Consider the following 21,679-nt stretch of genomic DNA (forward strand, 5'->3'; position numbering starts at 1 on the left):
TAAATGAACAAAAGAGATACCACTATGTTCTCCTATCTTAACAGCACATAAACATCACCACAATTTTTTAAAGTCTAATGTGGGACTTACATAATGGTAACTCTGAGTGTTTGGAAGACTTGCCTGAGGACAGGTGTTATATGAACCAAGAATCAAGTAAGAAAAAAAAGCATCTTTTATGATTGAGGAATGTATTTCTATGAAAAGAGACAGGTATAGTATTATTTAAAATCAGAACACTCCTGGGAAACCCAGGATATATAATTAAAATACGCAGTGACTTCAAAAACATCAATCTAGGCATAGATTTATTTCATAGGTAAGTGTAACAAGGTTCCTCTCACAGTGACTATAAAATGAGCACTACTCCAGAAATAAAGACCTGAGGTCGGCTTCACAAGCCTAACGCCTCCTCTGATACCCAACTATTTACCTTGCTTGTCTTTTCATCAGACCCGCCCTAAACGAAAGGATGAAGACTAGTGGGGAAAAGGGCTTTCGCCAGTCTGAACTGCCCAAAGGATTCTTTTCAGTTTGGCAGAAACTCACCCAAAAGCAACACAGTGAAGTTCCACATACGGTGAAGAGAGTGAACAGGAAAAGACATTTAGGTCCCATCAATATAAAACCCTTAAAAGTGATATACTCAAAAACTAACCAAAAAAGGCTAGGTATCACTGAAAAGAAGAAAAAAGAAAGTGTGTAATAAACCAGTAGTACTCTCAGAATGGGCCTCTGTGTTAGCTATACTCTAACCAAAAGAGAAAATTAATCATGTAAATAAAAGATAATGCAGTTTCTTTTTTATCCCCCCGCTAGATTGCTAGATCCATAAAGACCATGGCCACAGAAACATTCTGGAGAGAAATGAGTAGGCACTAGAAGTAAGACCACTTTATCTCCCTTTAATTAATTAATTACGAGGTTCTTTCTCTTAAAGGAGTTCCTTTAAATATCAGCATATAATCAATGTTGCCATATATGTTAAAGAAATCTTTAGTATGAAAAAACTGGAAAAAAAAAGCAGTAGCCATTCTTTTAGAAATAAATGTAGCTCGTGTGTAATACCTCCAGAGAATTCACGTGGAGCTACTTACTATGAGGGGTACAGTCTGTGCACTCAGTATGTGAGCTACCTGAGTGTGTGCTCATAAATACTCACTTACTGATACTGAATAATGGAACACAGGTAAGTTTTTAAAGTGTTTCACGGCAAGTGGAGATATTTTAAATAAAGAATAAAATGTCATGTGGCCCCAAAGAAGATTCCTTTTTGTTCTCTTTTTCCGCCCTGCAAAGTTTTCTGAAAGATATGAGTCAGAAATCAAGTTACTATCTAAATAACATCCTGAGTTCCGGTTTTTAACTAAAGTAATAGGAAAAGACTCTGCAACTACAAATATGGGGAAAAATTAATTAAATGTATCATTTTTTAAATTCCTTAAACAGCCAGAGTACTCTTTCTGAAACATGAATCAGATCATATCACTCTCCTGGCTTAAAAAGTTTTTCAACGGCTTTTCATGGTCAGAGGACAAATTTCAAAATCCTTAAAATGTGTTCTAAAGTCTCAAATGAACTGGCCCCTTCTTGTGATCACGATACTTTATGTATACTGGTCTCCTTGCAGCTCCTTGATGACAGGAACATCTTTGCCTACTTCAAAGTTTTTACACATGCTATGGCTCCTTCTGCTTAAAAACCACATTCTCAGAGATGCTTTCTCCAATACCTTATCCACAATCTAAATCCAATCACCCTATGTCACAGCAGTTGTTAAAGTGTGAACTGTAGACTCCTCAAGATCCTTTCAAGGAGAACACAAAATCAAAACTATTTTCATAATAATACAAAGAAGTTATTTGCCTTTTCACTGTGTTGACATTTGCACTCACAGTACAAAAGTGAGGCTGGCTAAACTGCTGGCACATTAGAACTACGATCAAGGTAATAGAATCAAAATGTACTAGCAGTCATGTACTCTTAACCTTCACCCACACCAAGTTTTTTTTAAAAGCCAGTTTCACTTAATTTCATTAAATCCTGAATTTTGAGTACAGTTTTATAGAAACATTCTGTATGACAAAATGCATTCAGTTTGTGGTGATAAATGCATAAAGTATTTCTGCTGCATAGAGTAGTACGTCTCAAGGAAAAATCCTCTGTGACTTTGATCTGTGAGCTAAACTAGACATTTGTTCCATGGAACATAATTTTTACTTCAAAAATATGACCGTATGCAAATTGTGGTTATTCCAATTAAAGTATTTGCCAGAAAATTTCCAGAAAAATGAACAAAATGAGCCTGACACTTCAAAGAAAACATCTGAAGTATTTGTTGCCAATGATAAAACTGAAACTTTTAAGGGAAAACAAGACTTCTGCAAAACTTCTATCACTGTAAGACTGACAGCTTTCCAATAGTTAAACATTTTTTTGATAAAACTGATGAAATTGATGGTAATATTAACAAATGTGATTTCTGACATCCTATGATGAAATGTCAACATTTGAAAGAAATACATAACTACTGAACAAATATTTTCCAAATATTCCCTGAGATGTTACAAAATCATGCAAAGGTAAAATATTCATTCAAAGTACAATAGAGTACAAAAGATGATCCTGGTTAACATGTGGAGAATGGGAAAGTAAAACTGGATGCTAGTGGTGTAGAATTTAATGTTCTCTCTTGGACTGTTATTTTTTCTCCATACTTGCCATTCTCAAAAAGATATTGTCTCTATTTTCTCAAACAACTCTATAGACACTGAAAATCTCAGAGAGGGCCACATTCAAGAGACTACAACTATGACTGTCAATGATTATTTTTAACACTGAGACCTTGAAATTTATCTATTCAGAATTCAATTATTATATATTCTTATTACAAAAATAAGGTGACCACATCAGCACCCATCATTTGCCTTTCTTTTTACTGATCTCCGTTATAATCACCTTCTTAGTCCTTGACTCTCTTCCCTTTTTATTATTTCATTCACACTGTCCATCAACTTTTTAAACACACAAGTTCCAATACAGGCTCTTTATCTCTATATATATATATATCCCTATGCTAAATTTAATTTGTGGGTACCCTTTCAGCACATAACATCATCAATAAAAATTCTCCAAAATATTGGGAAAACTGGACAGCTGCATATAAATCAATGAAGTTAGAATACTCCCTCACACTATACACAAAAATAAACTCAAAATGGCTTAAATACTTAAACCTAAGACAAGACACTATAAACCTCTTAGAAGAAAATATAAGCAAAACAATATCCGGCATAAATCTCAGCAATGTTCTCCTAGGTAGTCTACCCAGGCAATAGAAATAAAAGCAAAAATAAACAAATGGGACCTAATTAAACTCACAAGCTTTTGCACAACAAAGGAAACTATAAGCAAAACAAAAAGACAACCTACAGAATGGGAGAAAATATTTGCAAAAGATGAGACTGACAAGGGCTTAATCTCCAGAATATATAAACAGCTCATATAACTTAATAAGAAAGAAACAAACAACCCAATCCAAAAATGGGCAGAAGACCTAAACAAGCAATTCTCCAGTGAAGACACACAGACAGCCAACAGGCACATGAAAAAATGCTCAATATCACTAATTATCAGAAAAATGCAAATCAAAACTACAATGAGGTACCACCTCACACCAGTTAGAATGGCCATCATTCAAAAGTCCACGAATGATAAATGCTGGAGAGGGTGTGGAGAGAAAGGAACCCTTCTACACTGCTGGTGGGAATATAGTTTGGTGCAGCCATAATGGAAAACAGCTTGGAGATTCCTCAAAAATCTAAAAATAGACTTACCATATTCCAGCAATCCCACTCCTGAGCATGTATCCAGAGGGAACCTTAATTCAAGAAGACACATGCACCCCAATGTTCATAGCAGCACTATTTACAATAGCCAAGACATGGAAACAAGCTAAATGTCCACTGACAGATGACTGGATAAAGAAACTGTGATACATTTATACAATAGAATACTACTCAGCCATAAAAAAATAATAAAATAATGCCATTTGCAGCAACATGGATGGACTTGGAGACTGTCATTCTAAGTGAAGTAAGCCAGAAAGAGAAAGAAAAATACCATATAATACCACTTATATTAGGGATCTAAAAAAAAAGAAAAACTTATTTATAAAACAGAAACAGACCCACAGATATAGAAAACAAACTTATGGTTACCAGAGCGGGGTGGGGAGATGGATAAATTGGGAGTTCAAGATTTGTAGATACTAACTAATACACATAAAATAGATAAACAACAAGCTTCTACTGTAGAGCACAGGGAACTATATTCAGTATCTTATAGTAACTTATGGTGAAAAAGAATACAAAAACAAATTTATGTATGTTCCTATATGACTGAAGTATTGTGCTGTACATCAGAAATTGACACACTGTAAACTGACTATACTTCAATAAAAATACATTTTTAAAAATTATGCAAAATAGAAAAAGGCTTGGAAAAGACTGTCATATCAACTAGCCTAGACTATAGCCGGTTTTATAGGTCCAGGATCAAATAAGGGAAGATTCTGAAAACCTTTACAATCTAATTTCTGTTTGCTGTGATTGATAAAATAAGTTCAAATTATACATTAAATACGTACAAAGAAATATTTGTTAAAGATGCTCCTCAAAACACCATAAAGGAAGCAGGGCTAACCAAAACCTCATTGATCTGGCAACATTATCATTTTGTTTATTATTACAAAACTTACTAAAAATAATTTCAACAAAGGTATGATAAAAAGTACAAAGCACACTTCATAAAAACAAAAGAGAGCAGATTTTTAGTTTTAACAATTTGAACTAATTAATTGCTCAAAGGCAAAGGAGTAGGCTGTGAGTGAGATTTTATTTATAAACTCATGGCTGTCATGAGTTACTTCTGAAATGATTATGCTTTATCTCTACTAGTACAGGTCTAACCTAACAATCAACATTTGACAGAATTTAAATAATCAACTACACCTATTCACACAGTGTATATACAACTGGCAACACAAAGTAGAACCTGAGACTGGTTAACATATAGTGAATTAACAATTTAAATAAAATGCTGGTTATCACATTAAGAAATTTGAGTGGCCATTTCCAGCAGAAGCTTCTGAAAATTCCTGTTTCTTATTTTACAGTGGTATACTAAGCTTTTTAAAGTTCACAAGTTTTTCTTTTTAAAGAGTAGTATACAATTCAGTCTCAATTTGCCAGAAAGATTTTTTAAAGCTAATTTCAGAGCTGTCATTAAATTATTAAGAGCTAATATACTTCAAACATCATATGAAATTCACTGTCAGATTCTAAAATAATTCATGTACCTTATCCTGTCAATGAGAAATTATTCTTAATTCATTAACCACAACTTAACAAGTACAATAAAGAATTTTCAGTTACAAAGTGATTAAAATAGAACAAAGAGCTTTGTTTTTTTCTTAAAAATGCTCATCTCCAGGTTTTCAAAGAAAATTTTAAAAACCAAAATATTAGTGTTCCTGGACCCAGTTCCACTGTGTGGTTCACACGGGTTGGGGGCCCACACCTCCAACAAGCGATTCTCGTACACCAGGAGGGTGACCAAGAATTCTACTAAATTCTGACACTTATCTACCTGGAGATAGCATCCAATACCACAGGTTAAGGGTTCAATCTTCGCCCATCCCCCACTTCAGATGCCAGTCCCAAGCCCAGGCTGTCACCTGTACTTCTGACCAACCAGTTACAGATTGGAGATCCATCAATCTCCTCTTTGATCTCAATTCAGATGCCAATCGCAAAGTCCAAGTTGTTACTCGTACTTCTAACAGACCGGTTTCGATGATCCCCTCCTTGGGTTCAATTAATTTGACAGAAATTTGCTAATTTTGGCTCACAAAACTCAGAAAAACATTTTACTTACTAGATCACCATTTTATTATAAAAAGATGTAACTCAGCAACAACTAGATGGAAGAGATGCAGGTAGGGCAAGTTAAGGGGAAAGGACCAGGGCCTTCCATGCCCTCTCCAGGTGGGCCACTCTCCCCAAATCTTCACATATTCACCAACCCAGATGCTCCCCAAATGCTATCCTTTTGAGGTTTTATTGGGGTTTCATTACATAGTACTCATGGCACTGATTCAACTTTCAGGTCCTCTCCCCTCCCCCTGAGGAGGTTGGGGAGTGGGAATAAATTCCAACCCTCTAATCACAAACTTAGTTATCCTGGCAACCAGCCCCCATCCTTAGGTGGAGTCCAAAAGTCACTCAGTAACATAAGAGACACCTTTGTCAATCTCACCACTCAGGAAATTCCAAGAGTTTGGGGAGCTGTGAGCCAGGAACTGTGGAAGAAGCTCAAATATGTATGTGAAATATATTTTGGTCATCTAAATGACCAAAAAATATTTCTTATAAATGACAATACTGCATTAACCTCCTAACAATTCCAGAACTAAACATTTTAGCAAAAAGGGGGAAGATAAAAACTAATTGTTCCAACAATGAAAAATAGCATTAAAGCTTCTCATAATCCATGTAAGGTAAAATCAAATTTATAAAAAGTCAATTCATAATGAAATTGAGTATATAACAGTAAGTATGTAAAAACAAACTGCTTGAGTGGCAAAGCAATGATGATATAACTCCCAACCTTCTCCCACCTGGTCAAAATGATATCTGACTATATTACTTACGTAATAGATGGATCCACTTGTTTGTAAGCATGAGCAGCACAAGACCCACAGTATGTATATCCTGCATGGCTACAAAACAAAACAAAATGTGTCACTTAATCATCAGACTCAAAATCAAGTTATTCTGGGGAAAAAAATCTCTTGAAAGAAATACAATAATTATGGTTAACATAACAAAGTGTGTGTATAGATTAAAAAGCAATCTAGCTAATGATGCAACTTTCTAGAAGATAACAGGGAACATGTTATTCTTCTGTGTTCCAGTTTTAAATGTTAAAATGTATTTTGTGATTTTTTTTTGGTCTAAAGGATAATTAGATTTGTTGGAGATATTCAAGGCTTACTTGAAGCTGCTAATGTAACACTAATAACTTGTGAGTTTTTAACCTTCCTCTTCAATACCACTAACGAACTATCACCTACACAAAATGGTAAGATTAGAGCACGTCATAGCAAAACAAATATCCTACAACTAACAACTCACTTCTCTTTGTGTCTTCAGTGGGAAGAGAACTGTCTTGGCCTTCTGTGTATTATTATGCCTTTCATTTGATCTCCCTACTATTCATCCTATCCTTCTCATCCTCTGGTTTCAGCATTAAATTGGTTCTCTGATCACCCACACTGTGACTTTGTTTCAGAGCCTCATTTTTCTTTCTTAACTCAAGTTACATGAATCTAGAAACATTTACCTTCACCATTTACAATTTATTTAGCTTATGGCCAGTAGTAGACTGGTAACTGTTTAACAAATAGCTTTGCAGGAAAAAAATGTATATGTACACGTATGTACATAAGCTTATTTTAAATTTTACTAAAATAAAAAGATATGTATCATACATTTACAAACAATGAAAAAATATAAACTCTTCTTCGCAAATTCTACATAGGCAACCAATTGTCCCAGAATGATTTCACTGATTTTAGCTGAACTCTTTTACCCATAGCCATGCGATAGTTGCAAATGACAAGAGTGAAACAATTTCACTCATTCAACAACTTGAATGACTTCTTTGCTTGTTAGACAATAGTTCTTCCAATACTGGAAAGTATATTTCCTTCCTCACTTTTTTGTGCTATTCACAATATAAAGGCTACAGACACAACACAATTTTAAGTTTAATCTGCATTATTAACTTTTCCCCATTACTTTTCTTAAGCACTGACAATCAACAAAAAATAAAGCCCTGATTTGTAGCAATCTGCCTGTTAATATGGAGTAAATCATTCCCATCATGGCCAATTTCAAGATGCACAGTAAACTGAAAAAGACAAAACACGACTGGGAGAAAATATTTGTAAAGCATCTATGTGATAAAGGATTTATATTTGAATATATAAAGAAAAAGCATATATCTGATAAAAGATTCATAGCTGAATATGTAACGAAATTTCAAAACAACCTAATACTTCTTTAAAAAAATAGGTAACTATTTTACAAGACAAATAGTTCTGAAGGTTGGTTGCACAACAATGTGAATGCACTTAACACTATTATATAAATGGTTAAAAATGGTTAAGATGGTAAATTTTATGTTACATGTCTCTTACCAGAATTTTTTAAAAAGTTTTAAATAGGAAAAGATGTTTAACAGATATTTTCATCAAAGAATGCACTGGAATGGCAAAAGCACACAGAAGGCTCTACATCTGTTAGTCATTAAAGAAGACAGGCAAATTAAAACTACAATGAGCTACCACTAAACACTCACTAGAATAAGCTAAAATTAAAATGAGTGACCATACCAAGTGCAGTAAGGATATAGAACTGAAACTCAATCTGTACTTGCGGAAATGTGAAACAGTACAACTACTCTGGAAAACAGTTTGGCAATTTCTTAAAAAGCTAAACATACTTCTGCCATATAACTCCTGCCAGCTATCCTACTCCTGGAAAAAAAAAATTAAGCATTATGTCCACACAAAGATTTGTACACAAATATTCACCCCAGTTTTGTCTGCAATATACACAAAAACTAAAAACAGCTAAATATCCCTCAGAAGGTCAATGGATAAACAAACTGAGGTATATCCATACAAAAGAAAATTCTTCAGCAATAGAAAGGAATAAACTACTGACACACTCAAAATAACTTTGCTTAAAAAGTGATAAAAATAAAGAATAAATATGCTGAGTGAGAGAAGCCAGACAAAAAGGGTTCATACTGTGTGACTCCATTTTAAAAACTCTAGAAAATAAAAACTACTCTAGTGACAGAAAGTAAATCAATGGACCTGAGAGGGTGGAGGAGGGGCAGAGAGGAACACAGGGAAGAATTACAAAAGGGCACAAGGAAACTTCTGAAGATGATAAATATGTTCATTATCTTAATTGTAGTAATGATTTAACAGGTATATACATATTTCAAATTTATCAAATTGTACACTTTATACACAGCTGAATGTTAATCATAGCACAATAAAGCTCTATTTTTAAAATGGTACTCATCTGAACTAACTTAAGATATGAATACAGAAAAAGAGATTCACATAAGTCAGTCACAGCCATACAAGATAGTGGTGTGCTTAATCAGGAGTAAAGCAATATGGGTCATACACTAAGTACACTGAAATCACCAAAGGCTTTACTGGTCAGATCAATGGTGGTCCCTCCATCCTTACACCTCTGGCAAGGTAGCCTATCAAGTTGCCTCAATACAGCAATATTCACACAATCCAGTTCTAATCTTAATCATAAGGAAATTTAAGTTGTTCTATGGCTCAGTACACTCAATTTTGCTGTCATCCTGTACAGATCTTGATACTCTAGCCTAACCAGGGGCTCTATTTTATCCAGTTATGTCCCCAGTCTTCCAATGCCCAAGACTCCATTTGACTGCTTCAGATTCCTAAAACCTATTTTTTACATATGATCTTAATATTACTTGGCTCCCCTATCTCAATTCAGAAATACATTATCTTGCCTGGCCATGTGGACCTTAAAAACCATCTGATCCATCTGGATCTTCTCTGGTCTGTCTCAAACCTGAATGACACCTCAGATTTTCGATACCATTTTGCTCTCAGTTGTCATTCATTTCACATCCCTCCCACTTTTCAATCTTTACCTTAAAACTGGTCCTTCATCTTAGATCTGCTTTTCAGACCGTAGTTCATATTTGCCCTTCTTCAATTTAATGGTCCTGAACCCCAGTATATACTCTGATCTGTAAATCAACCTGAGTCTCTCTCAGTTTTACCAATGCTCTTCCTACCCAAGCTCAGTTCTTACATGCCATAGAGACTTCTTAGAAACACTGGATTCTTGAAGTATGGATACAACAGAAATATAAAAAGTAGAAGGGTAAAGGCAGAAAGGAAGGGCATAAAGGTTGAAAGAAGAATATGAGCAAATGTCCAAGTATATGACATAGATGAGAAAATACGACACTAGCCTGAGTGGAATAAGAGAGTAATGCTAATTAAGCCAGGGTCGGACAGAGGAATTTGGGCTTGATAAAACAATTGAAAATCTGCTGTATGCTCTTGAGCAAGGGAGTGACAGTATGAAACTGGAATTAGTCTAGTACTGAAAAACACAAGCACAAAGGATGTATTAGAGGCAGCAGGTGTTAAGTGAAAGTCTCTAGCAAATTGTGGCATGAGGTAGTAACATCACAGTCTAGAACAGTGTCAGTGCCAGTGGAAAAAGAGAAATCAGTGGTCTAGAGTCTAAAAAGAAAAACTGACATATCTTAGTGACCAAGCATTAAGAAGAGGAAGAGGACAGTTATGATAGTGGTGACAACTAACATTTCTGAGTGCTTACTGCATGTCAGGCACTCTTCCACGAAAACTCAAAGCATTACTCACTGACAACTCTATGAGATAGGAATTATTATTTTTCTCATTTTATAGATGAAAAAACTAAAGGAGAAAGGTTAACACACTTGCTCAAGGTCAAATAGTGGCACTCCAGGACTTAAAAGCCAGGCAGCAGAGCTCCAGGACCCACTCTTAACCACCGTTAGAGACCTTCACATATCTGAAGGAAGAACAGAAGGAGTCAAGAGTCCACAAAGCAGGAAAAGCAACAAGCCTGACAATTGGAAGACTACTTAAGAATCATGTATCCTACTGGTAAGACTATAAGGAAGGACGATAATTTTTAAAACACGATTAACTAGGGTGGGCAGGGTATATAGCTCAAGTAGTAGAGCACGAGTTTAGCATACGTGTGAGGTTCTGGGTTCAATCCCCAGTACCTTCCCTAAGCATGAATGAATGAATGACTGAATGAATAAATAAATAAATAAATAAACAAACCTAATTCCCTCCCCACCAAAACAAACAAACAAAAACAAAAACAATACCCCACAATCAACTGAGGTAAACTTGTTTTCTAATAGAACCCAGATTTCTTGGTTTCAGTCCTTTCTGAAGCTGAAGGCTTAAAAGTCTACTTGAAGTAAAGACAAAATAGTTGTAATAAGAGATGAACAGTCTTCACTTGGATAGAGGATATAGCACAGAGTATCTTTTTTTTTAAATCATTAAGTATACCATCCCTCTTAACTCCCATCATGAAGAACTCCACTTAATGAAAGGACCAAGATAATAGTCAAAGAAGAGAATTTCTAATACTTTCTTTTATCCTGGCCCATATATACAGTAATGACAAAGTCATAGTAATTATCATCAAATCTCACCAATGATCCTCTGTTCCTATACTCTTTTCTTGCTAAGAAAATATATGATTCTACATGTATGTGGAAACAGCTTCCATTAAGGAGTCATTCATAATAAAAGAGGCTTCATTAAGGGAACAAATAAGTTTTCTTTTGTGCATAAGTCAGAAAAGCAATGAAACTTCGAGCTCTACAGATATCTGAAAATGCCTTATAAAAGTGTGTCTAAATCAATCTTTTAAAAGTTCTTAAAATACTTAATAAAGTCATCCTTGCTAGCTGTTCCAGGTCACTCTGGTTCCCAATATAACTTCTCATGAAAACAAAATAAAATTATACTTTAATATCTATAATTTTTCATTAGGTTAAAACCATGCCTCTAAAGGCTGATACTTCTTTTAACATGGAGTACTTTTGCTTCAGCCCTTACTCCTACACAGCAGACCCTTTACATCAGCAAGTCCAGCTCCTAACCTACCAGAATTTCTGCGTCCCTCAAGAGCTGCAATTAAATGAGGATACAAGGCCACTGTCCAAAGTCACTCACTGGTTAAGTGACAGTTTCCCATACAGTAGTGTGGTATAATTTAAATTCCTATGTCAGGAAAAACACCAATCACTATGTGACACGGACTTTCACTTGTTCATTCTGAGACCTTCAAGGCTGCAGGTAAATAGTATCAACTGTGAATGCCAAGAATCTACCACACATTCTACAAAAGGCTTTTCATCAGAGGATACAGGGACTAATAAAAGAACACTTAACTTGAATTCAACAAAGTCAGGTTCTCAAAGTCCTAGTTCTACTTAATAGCAGCAAAAATGCAAAATAAAAAGACTGGACTAGATAAAATGAGAAGATTAGATGAAATGAGATCTCCTTCAACAATAAGAAAAGTTTGTAACCTAAAGTTGATACGATCTACAAAGCTAGAAACTAACTTTAAAAACAACTGTGAATATACGGGACCAACCTGAATGACAACTGCCCCCTACTGTTTGCAGAAGCAGCAATCTCCATATAGACTCTGTCAATTTTATTTTGCTGCACCTACCCTTTTAAACTTTTCTTTGAACAATACTGTTCGATGCCCCTCAAGATTCCTACTTCAATAAAAAATATTAGCAGATGATTATATCAAAAAGTCCAGGTTTATTTTTACAAAACGGAATCTCACAAATAAAGTCAACAATATTATGAGCTAAAAAGTTAAATAAAAGAAAATAACTGCATTTATAAATTGCTAAATTTTATTCAATGATTTCCAACTTCAGAATCATACATTTTAAATTCTAAATATTGAGTTAATAAAATGAAAAATAAAAGTAGTAGAAAGTGAGCCATTAAGTACTTTGATTCTGCCTTCTATAAAATTATAGTTAAATCATAATCCGCAAGTTTCAACAGTGCTCAATAAAGAACGTTTAGTGAAAAAAAAAGTCAAGTAAGAATAAACTAACCACACTGTTGCATATCAAGTTTTTTTTTTTTACTGCTAGAATATACAGGATTTGAGATATTGCCGTGAATAACCTACTGCTTAATATAAACAAGGATGAGAAATAAGTAGCACATCTCCAGTAACTTAAATTAACTACATAATTTATGAAGATTCATTGTCTTGTGATATGCACTGGTAGAGCTCTGCAGGAATGCTTCACTATATACAAACTGACTTTCTATATAAATGTTTCTTAGCTTTTATTTTTTTAACTAGTTTTTGTATTAAAAGTAACACATGCACACAGTAAAAAAGTCAAACAATAAAAAAGGATACACAATAAAAAGTGAAAGTATCCTTATTCCATACTATGTCTACTAGATTAACCACTAACAAATCAGACTCTATTTTAAATGTATGAATGGGGGGAGGGGGTTGCTTCAGTATTCATAGTCTGTGCTTTATAATAAAAAAGTAACTTTGGGAGTACATATAGCTCAGTGACAGAGCGCATACTTAGCCTGCACAAGGTCCTGGGTTTAATCCCCAGTACCTCCATTAAAACAAAAACAAAAAACCAAAAACAAAACAAAAACAAAAACAAAAACAAAAACAAGAACAAAAACAAAACAAAAAAACTTTGTCATGTAAATTAAGCCCCCTCCACAATTAACTGTTTATATTTTTATATTTAATAAGAGGTTTCTTAAGTGATGCACACCTGTACAGCTCCATTCTAAGGTTTGCTGAGAAATTCCTGAATACTGCAAGGTAAACAACAATTTTGGCATCAAGGTGTCTGGCAATCATGGTAGGAAGGCTTTTGGAACTCCTAGTTCATAAGATCATTTCAATTTGTATCCCTGGGCCACACACTGTCTCCTGTGCCTCAAGGTAAGTAAGGTAATTTTAAATTCAACCAAAGGATATGTTTTAGTCAAGTTAAATTCTTTTCAACCCCTCCCCCAAATGTGACTGTTTAGAATTTAGATTGATCAAACAGTTGGTTTATGGGTCAATATTTATTCTTTAATGAAATTACTCTATTTAATCTACATCAGTATTAAAAAAAAAAAAAGAGCAATCTGTTTAAGCATTTTCAAAAGTATGCTATCTAGGTTCTCATTTTTTTTTTTAAGTTTCCCTTATATGCTTTATTCCTATGAAGGCAGAATCTAAGAAAAGGTGGTCCCAATGAGCTAGAATTTATAAAACTTAAAGTATATTTTTTATTTGAAATATAAATAGAAGTCTTAAAATTTTAAGATTTATATAAGTATGTCCTTACAAAGACCCTTTTGTGCTTACATAACAATAAAATATTTGCTGTTGCTCTTCTACCTCAAAAAAAAAAAAAAGTAACTCTGGAAAAGAAAATACTTATCTCTGGAAACCATATAAAAAGATGAACTTGACTATACTTAAAGTTTTCATATATTATCAAAGTAGAAATTGCCTATATATGCATAAAAATAACTACAAAGTCACTAAACAGCAGAAACATGCATATCAAAGCCAAATTATTTTCAAAAATCATTTTAAAACCTAAGGTAACTGGAAATATTTACAAATCAATATATCTATAACTTAGGCTTAAACATTTCATTCACCAGGTCATTTCCAATGCTTTCAGTTTAAAACTAACTACAAGAAGGAAACAAGTCTAGCTACTTTCTTATGAATAACTAACTTCAATTTAATTATATGTTGATTCAGCTCAGCTCCCACATTTAGAACAAGTTTTAACTAGCAAGGTAGTACTCCATAATAGTCAAATACTAGCAAAGTAATGGGAATGACAATAGAATTACCTCATGAGATACTATAAAGAGATGATTATTACTCCATTGTTTCTCACCCAATCGATCTCACTTATACAAACTTTCTATCTTATCCCTGCATCAGTTTTTCTTTCTCTACTGAATCATGTCATCAACATTATAAACACTTCAGTATCTCCCACCCCAAATTAAAATTCTCACCTGAATCCATATTCCCATTGACCTATTTCCTTGATTTATATCAAAGTTCTTAAAAAAAAACTATGCCTTCATTTCCTTCCTTGATTCTTTCTTGAACCCACTCCAGTTATGCTTTCATCACCATCACTCCACAGAAATTGTTCTTATTAAAATAACCAGTAATCTCCACAGTATCCTGTTATCAGTCCTCAACTGATTTGACCTATTGACAGGTTCTAACACAAGTGATGATCATTTTCTCCTCCCTGACATGTTTTCATGCTTTTGCCTCCCAGAGACATCACTCACTCTTGGTTTTCCTCCTTCCTCACTGGTCTTTCTTCAGAATCTCCTTTACAAATACTCATCTTCACCCGGACCTCTAAACAAAGTTGGCTTTCCTAAACACTTAGTTTCTGAATTTCTTCTCTATTTTACTCCCTAGGCAACCAGTCTTTTTAGACTTCATGTGTGATAAGTTACACACTTACCTGTGTAAGGGTGATACACCAAAAGAGCCTGGCCCTTCATCCCTGTACTCCAGATTCATATATCTAGCCGCCCATTAGAAATCCCCACTTAGATACCTAATAGGCATCTCAACATTAACAAAATAAAACCTTAGGTTCTATATACACACTTAAAATCCACTCCCCACATCCACTCTTGCTTTTTCCTTTAACTAGTATAAAAGCAATTTCATCCTTACAGTTCCACAAGCTAAAACTTAAAAAAGTCATCCTGGACTCTTCTTCCATTTTATCAGTCCTACCTTCGAAATATATCTAGTACACTGCTTCTTATCACCTCTACCACTAGCCCCCAGACAAAGCCATTATGTCACTCTCTTTTCTTTACTACTATAATAAGCCTCCAAATTGGACTCCTTGCTCCCACAAAACAGAAAGTCCATACAGCAAGAGTAATCCTTGTCAAACCTAAGTTAGATTGTGTCACTTTTCTGCTCAAAACTTCTCACTACTCATCACATCCCTTGGAATAAAAAACAAAGTTTGTCAGATCTCCTACAAAGCCTCTGTGTGATCTAGCCCCTGCTGCCTATCTCATCCACTACTCTTCCCCACACAGGCACCCCAGCTACACTGGCCTCCTTGCTTTTCCTCAGACACACTGAGCATACCCTGCCCCAGGGCCTTTGTCCTTGTTGTTCCTCAGCCTGAAACCCTCTTTCCCCGGGTATCTGCATAACTTCTCTCATCATTTAGGCTCAAATGTTACCTTATCAGGGAGACCTTTCTTACTATCCTACACAAACTACCAACTCCCAACCCATCCTGTAACTCTCAGTCCTCTTTATCTGCTTTATTTTTCTTAGCACCCATCAGCACCTGACACAGAATAGAATTATTTGTTTATGGTCTGTCTTCCCCAAGTACTGAAATGCAACCATGAGAGTAAAATGTACTATGAGAGAAGCAATTTTGATTTACTCAAAAAGCAGCACAAAGAAGAGTATCTGGCATTTAAACTGGAAGATGTTTGCTGAATGACTAAATAAACAGCAAGTCATTATGCTAAAAGTTTTATACAGATCAGCTCATTTAATCATCAAAAAAACTATATGGAGGTACTATTATTATTCCAATTTTATCAATGAGACAAAGGCACAAGAGATTAAATAATTTGTATGTCACATAGTTTTTAAGTAGTTTGGTCAGCATCCTGTGTCTATTACATGAGATCAAGTTAGATCATAGAGAATATTTAACAAAATGTTTGGCACATGAAATACCTAACATTTAGGGAATACTTACCATGTGCCAAACATTAATGTAAGCTCTTTATATTTACTCATTTAATTCTCATATTGTTGAATAAGTGGTTGCTATTATTATATTCACTGTTTACTATTTATCAGAGTACCAATTTTAACTCAACAGAAGTCACATAAAATATGTTGCTGTGAGAGAAATAGCACAAACTCCAACATTTACCAGGTCAAAATTAACTAAATTCATATCATATACAGAAACATAATTAACTGTATGTTTGCTAGCTTGCAGTTTAAAAAAGCCTTCTGTACAGAAAGACAAAATAGTCAGATTTTCTTCATAAAAAAACAGAAACTACCCCTCCCCCCAAAAATCTGGTTGCTACTCCATTTTGCACCATATTATGCTTAATGCATCTTTTTTATTATAAGTTAAAAATTATGTGATTAAAGTATATCTTTTTAATGTTTAAAATAGAACTTATTCACTTGTACCAAATACCACTGAAATCACAAAGCTTACCTAACGTAAATAGCTCTCTGCTTTAAAAATCAGTTTTATTACCAAAAATAAATTTTGAAATTACTACATCTGAGAAAATGAAGTGGCCGATTCCTTTATCCCTGAGTTAAAGTGAAGACCACAGGAATGACATTTAATGAATATGATTTCTTCAGTTCAACAAAGCATGTGATTTTTAATTTTTAGCTCAATCTATACATATTCATTCTTTATTAATAATTAACATACAAAAGATCATGTGCAAAGACCCTTAAAACTTACGGTGCAATAATGGCTCTAGCAGGTCTTTTTGTAGATTGTACTTGTGAAAGCCAACCTTCAAGCTGTGCATTCAGCTGCGGTCCTATAAAAAGAGAAGGAGGAAAACTGGAGTTGGCAAAGCAATGTAGTACAGTTAACCATTCATGCCATGAAGTCCTCATTGAAAGTATTTGTGACCAAAATAGCTTAATGGAAAGTGGACCATCATTTTGGATGTTAATGTTTAAAACTTAACCAACTACAAAGTTTCTACTAGTATGCTATATGATAAGGACAAGTAATGATGAAACAAAATCTCCTTTTGTCCATTTACTTTTATATTTACAACTGTCTTCATTTGAGAACGATACAATCTACAATTTGAGGCAATGATTAAACAAAATAAGAAACAGTAAACTATTAGCATATGAAAAGAAAATAACTGAGTGACTATTATTTAGAGCACCAAAATCTGCCTTAATCATTAAAATCACATCCATGGAGTGATCATTCACACGCCAATGACCTTTTCTTCCATTCATTCCAGCCCCCTATTCCCATCATCAAATCAATAATCAGTAATGACGCCACCTTAAAAATCTCAATTTCAAGCATCCCACCATCTTCACTTTCTATCATTCCAGTTCACTTCAAGAAATTTGTTGGAGTCATTTTTCCAACTGTCCTTAATCCTCTCTTCTTCACTTCTTATCCCCATCCTAAGATGCGACAGTCTATCACTATAATCATTCCCTTGTCTATGGCCTCCCTCCATTGCTCCTCTTCCTCAGTCACAGTCCAATCATTGTTAAAACCAACCTTCCACTTAATAGAGCACCTCCACCTGAACAGCTGAATGAGACTGTAAAGAAACATAGACATATGAACTTTGAAATTATACCCATAAAATTTCAGTAGACCCTTAACAAACAAAGCTCAAAAATCATACCACAACAACCTAGTGAATTTGGTCCCCTATCTTTAAGACAGAGAACTACTTCATATAGCTTGTCCTTTTACCTTAAACCATATCCCCTTCCTACCCCAGGAGAAGATCATGTTTTTCACTTCATCAAGGAAAAACAAGCAGAAGTAGAATGGCCAACCATCCTGGTTTGCTCAGGACATTCCCAGTTTTAGCACTGAAAGTCCTGCATCCTGAAAAACCTCAGTTCCAGGCAAACCTGAACGTTAGTCACCGTAAATTCAGAAGAGAACTACTTCCCCTTCCTACCACTTATTCCGCTTTCCCTCCTGTTTCAACAAATTGTCATTGCTCCTATCAAAAGCCAAACAAATTGATTCTGTACTGGATCCCACTTTGTTTTTCTTACTAAAGGACTCTGGTCTTACAACTGTCCCAGTCTCCTGCACTAACTTGGCCCTTTTTAGTAGGTCATTACCATTAGCCTGCAAATATGCAATACTAGCAAACTGATATCCCCCCAGCTATCACCCATTTCTCTGGCCCCCTTTTCTCTGGCTCTCTCTCTTTTTAAACTTTTAATCATAAAATATTTAAACATTATAAAAGAATCTAGATAATAATATAGCAAACACCCATGGATTGACTGCCCAAATAAATTATCTTAACATTCTTATTTACTTAAGATCTTCCTATATTAAGAAATAAATTATTAAAGATACGGTTGAATCCCTTCCTGATTATGCACCTCCCACCTAAGGTAACCAAGGTAACCATTTTCTGATTCTGGTGCTCATCGCTGCATTGTTCATTTACTAATATATATAATCACAGATAAAATTATTTTGTTCTGTATGTTTTTACATGTTATATAAATATACTATACATGTTCTTCTGCAACTTGCTTTAGTCACATTATTTTTAAAAACTCATCTTGATAGATGTAGCTCTAATTTACTCATTATCAATGCTGTATAGTACTGTAATGTATGAGTATACCCAAATTTATCCACTCATTCTCTGGTTTACAGACATTATGGTTGTTTCCAATGCTTCACTGTTATTATACAATGCCACAAGTCTCTCATGAACATGTGTTAAAGAGCTTCTCCGGAATCTATCTAAAAGTAAAAGTGCTGGATCATAGATTATGCACATCTTCAATTTTACTAGAACACTGATAAAATGCCCACTGAAGCAGCTGGATCAAGTTACTCATCAGTTTAAGGGCAAATAAAAATAAGAGATTTAATTCTCCCTATAAACAATAAGAGAGGAGACATCCTACACACACTTTTCTTAGCATTTTCTTTACAAAATTTTTAATTGTAAATTCTTTCTCTTTGAAATGTATGTAAATCTTTTTAAAAGCTAAAAAAAAAAAAAAAAAAAGCCTCTAACCAGTAACCCGGGACCACCTTTCTCAAAGACCCACAGCCATCTCTGAAATGTGGATCAACAAGGGAGACAGCACTCCTTCATGCCAGTTTCTGTGGGAGGTTAGGAGCCTAACTTCAGAGGGCCAGCCGTAAGTTGCAAAACTGCCACCTGTCATAAAAATATAAGTTTATTTTTCCTTTGGATAAACCAATTAACTAATACATATGATCACCTCAATTACCAAGGGAATTTAGGATGAACTGTGTGTGACAAATGTTGCTATTAAGTCCTCTTACTTGAACACTACTTATAATTTATGTTTATTGCAGGTGGCGTGCATCATATTCTAACTTAATGCTTATTCAAAAATAAAATTGTTTTTTTTCTTAGTAGATGCTAATTATGATCCTGGAGGTCTGGAGTAGGGCCTGAGGTCCTGCATTTCTAATATGCTCCCCAGGTGACAGCAACATTTGCTGGCCTACAAACCACACTCAAGTTATCAAGTCCAGATCAATGGTTGCCAAGCAAAAAAGGGCCTTAGACCCCAAGGACTCCACAAATTTATATGCATACTAAACTTTATCTAGAGATAAAATAAATGTCTAGAAAAACATAAGATTAATTACAGACTAAGAAATTCATATTCATTTAAAAGAACTGATGAAATTTCCTTCACCTTTTTTTAATCATATATTTTATCAATCAACATGTTATAAAGAACAACTACGGTCTTGCACAATATTCTGTACTTTCTGACATGAAGTAGGTTCATTAAAAAGGGGAAAGAATACTCTTCAAAAAGTCTGAAAATCATTCTCCATCCTAGTTCTATCACTTACCTTTCCTAGAATTTTATCTTGAGCTGTGTTTCAATTACCATACAGCTTCATTTTCTACTAGTTATTTTATAAGCTATGATATCATAAGGTTAACTATGACCAATCATGTTTTAATTTCCTTTCATTTGTTAACTGAATAAATATTTATGGGACAGCTACTTATTTGCCAGGAAATGGGAGGGATGCTGGAGTTACAGCAATACAAAAGAGTGATACCTGATATCATGGCACTTAAAACTGTCAACACCCTAAATCCAAAGAATGGCTAAAAGATGAAAATTTCAGACACCAGGACAACCCAGTAGGAAAGACATTTTTGGTTGGAGAAGCCTTCCAGTGTTGGTCAAACTATTTCATATAGGTAAGGTAAAGAATAACCAACTGCTACAACTGTTTTAATATTCTTCTTTAAGTGATACCTTCATTGTACCTTAATTCTATTGCCTTGGGTCTCTCCAAGCAACTGACACATAATGCCCAAGTCTTGATGCCATACCTTTCCTGATCTTATGAAAAGATATCACCAGAAGATGCAACTTACAGGTTTCAGAAGACAACCCAGGCATGGTCACCTCTTCCATAAATGGCCCTTAAATGGTATGTTAACTGAAACATCAATGGGTTGCTACTGTCTAACTATACTAGCAGGATTAATTATTGAGTTCAAGTATGTAAAGGCAGTTACAATTATTTCACAACTGACAATGATTTTAAGATGCCACTGATTGTAAAAACACATCTCAATTTCAGAAATGTTCAAATGTGGGGAAATGTACATTTTAAAATTGAAGAAATATAGCAGTACTATGAAACCACGCTCATCACAATGTTCTGACATTTATTTCAAAGCAGAACAGTGAAAAATTTTGTTGAAGACCAGCTTTTGGGAACCACATCTCACTGCAATGAACAGTGTTTCTCAGAAGGCTTACCAACTATAATAATCTCACTTAATCTAAAAAAATAACATTTCAGTTCTCCATAAATCCTTTCTCTCATTATTGATGCCGTACTGTGACTACATACTTGGAATTTATTGCTATGCTATTTATAAAACTAAGTGCCTTATTTTAAATACATCTCAAGGGATGCTGTTTGTTCTTATGTATCTATGACAAGACTCCTTACACAGAAAATAATATGCCCTTGGGAACACAAGAACACAAGAATTGTCACACTGAATATGACCCAAAACCCATCCAGAGCAATACTGCATCAAACTAAACAAACAAAAAACCTTGCTGTGAAGAACACTGTTGTTCTCCTTGATATAAACCTCAAAGTGTTAGGCCAA

General features: G+C 34.5%; 1 protein-coding gene across 4 annotated transcripts in view; it reads right to left on the reverse strand.

The window, feature by feature from the left end:
- The window catches only part of MEMO1 (mediator of cell motility 1), a 105,142-nt gene that overhangs the window by 43,199 nt on the left and 40,264 nt on the right, over positions 1-21,679 (reverse strand). For all 4 annotated transcript variants that reach the window (XM_032497314.1, XM_032497317.1, XM_032497316.1 and 1 more), the window contains exons 2-3: positions 17,260-17,341; positions 6,713-6,781 (exon numbers count right to left, since the gene is read on the reverse strand). In XM_032497314.1, coding sequence (XP_032353205.1) covers positions 6,713-6,781; positions 17,260-17,341 — 151 coding nt within the window. The remainder of the gene's footprint in view (positions 1-6,712; positions 6,782-17,259; positions 17,342-21,679) is intronic.

This window comes from Camelus ferus, chromosome 15 (assembly GCF_009834535.1).
Source record: "Camelus ferus isolate YT-003-E chromosome 15, BCGSAC_Cfer_1.0, whole genome shotgun sequence".
NCBI classification, from domain to species: Eukaryota; Metazoa; Chordata; class Mammalia; order Artiodactyla; family Camelidae; genus Camelus; species Camelus ferus.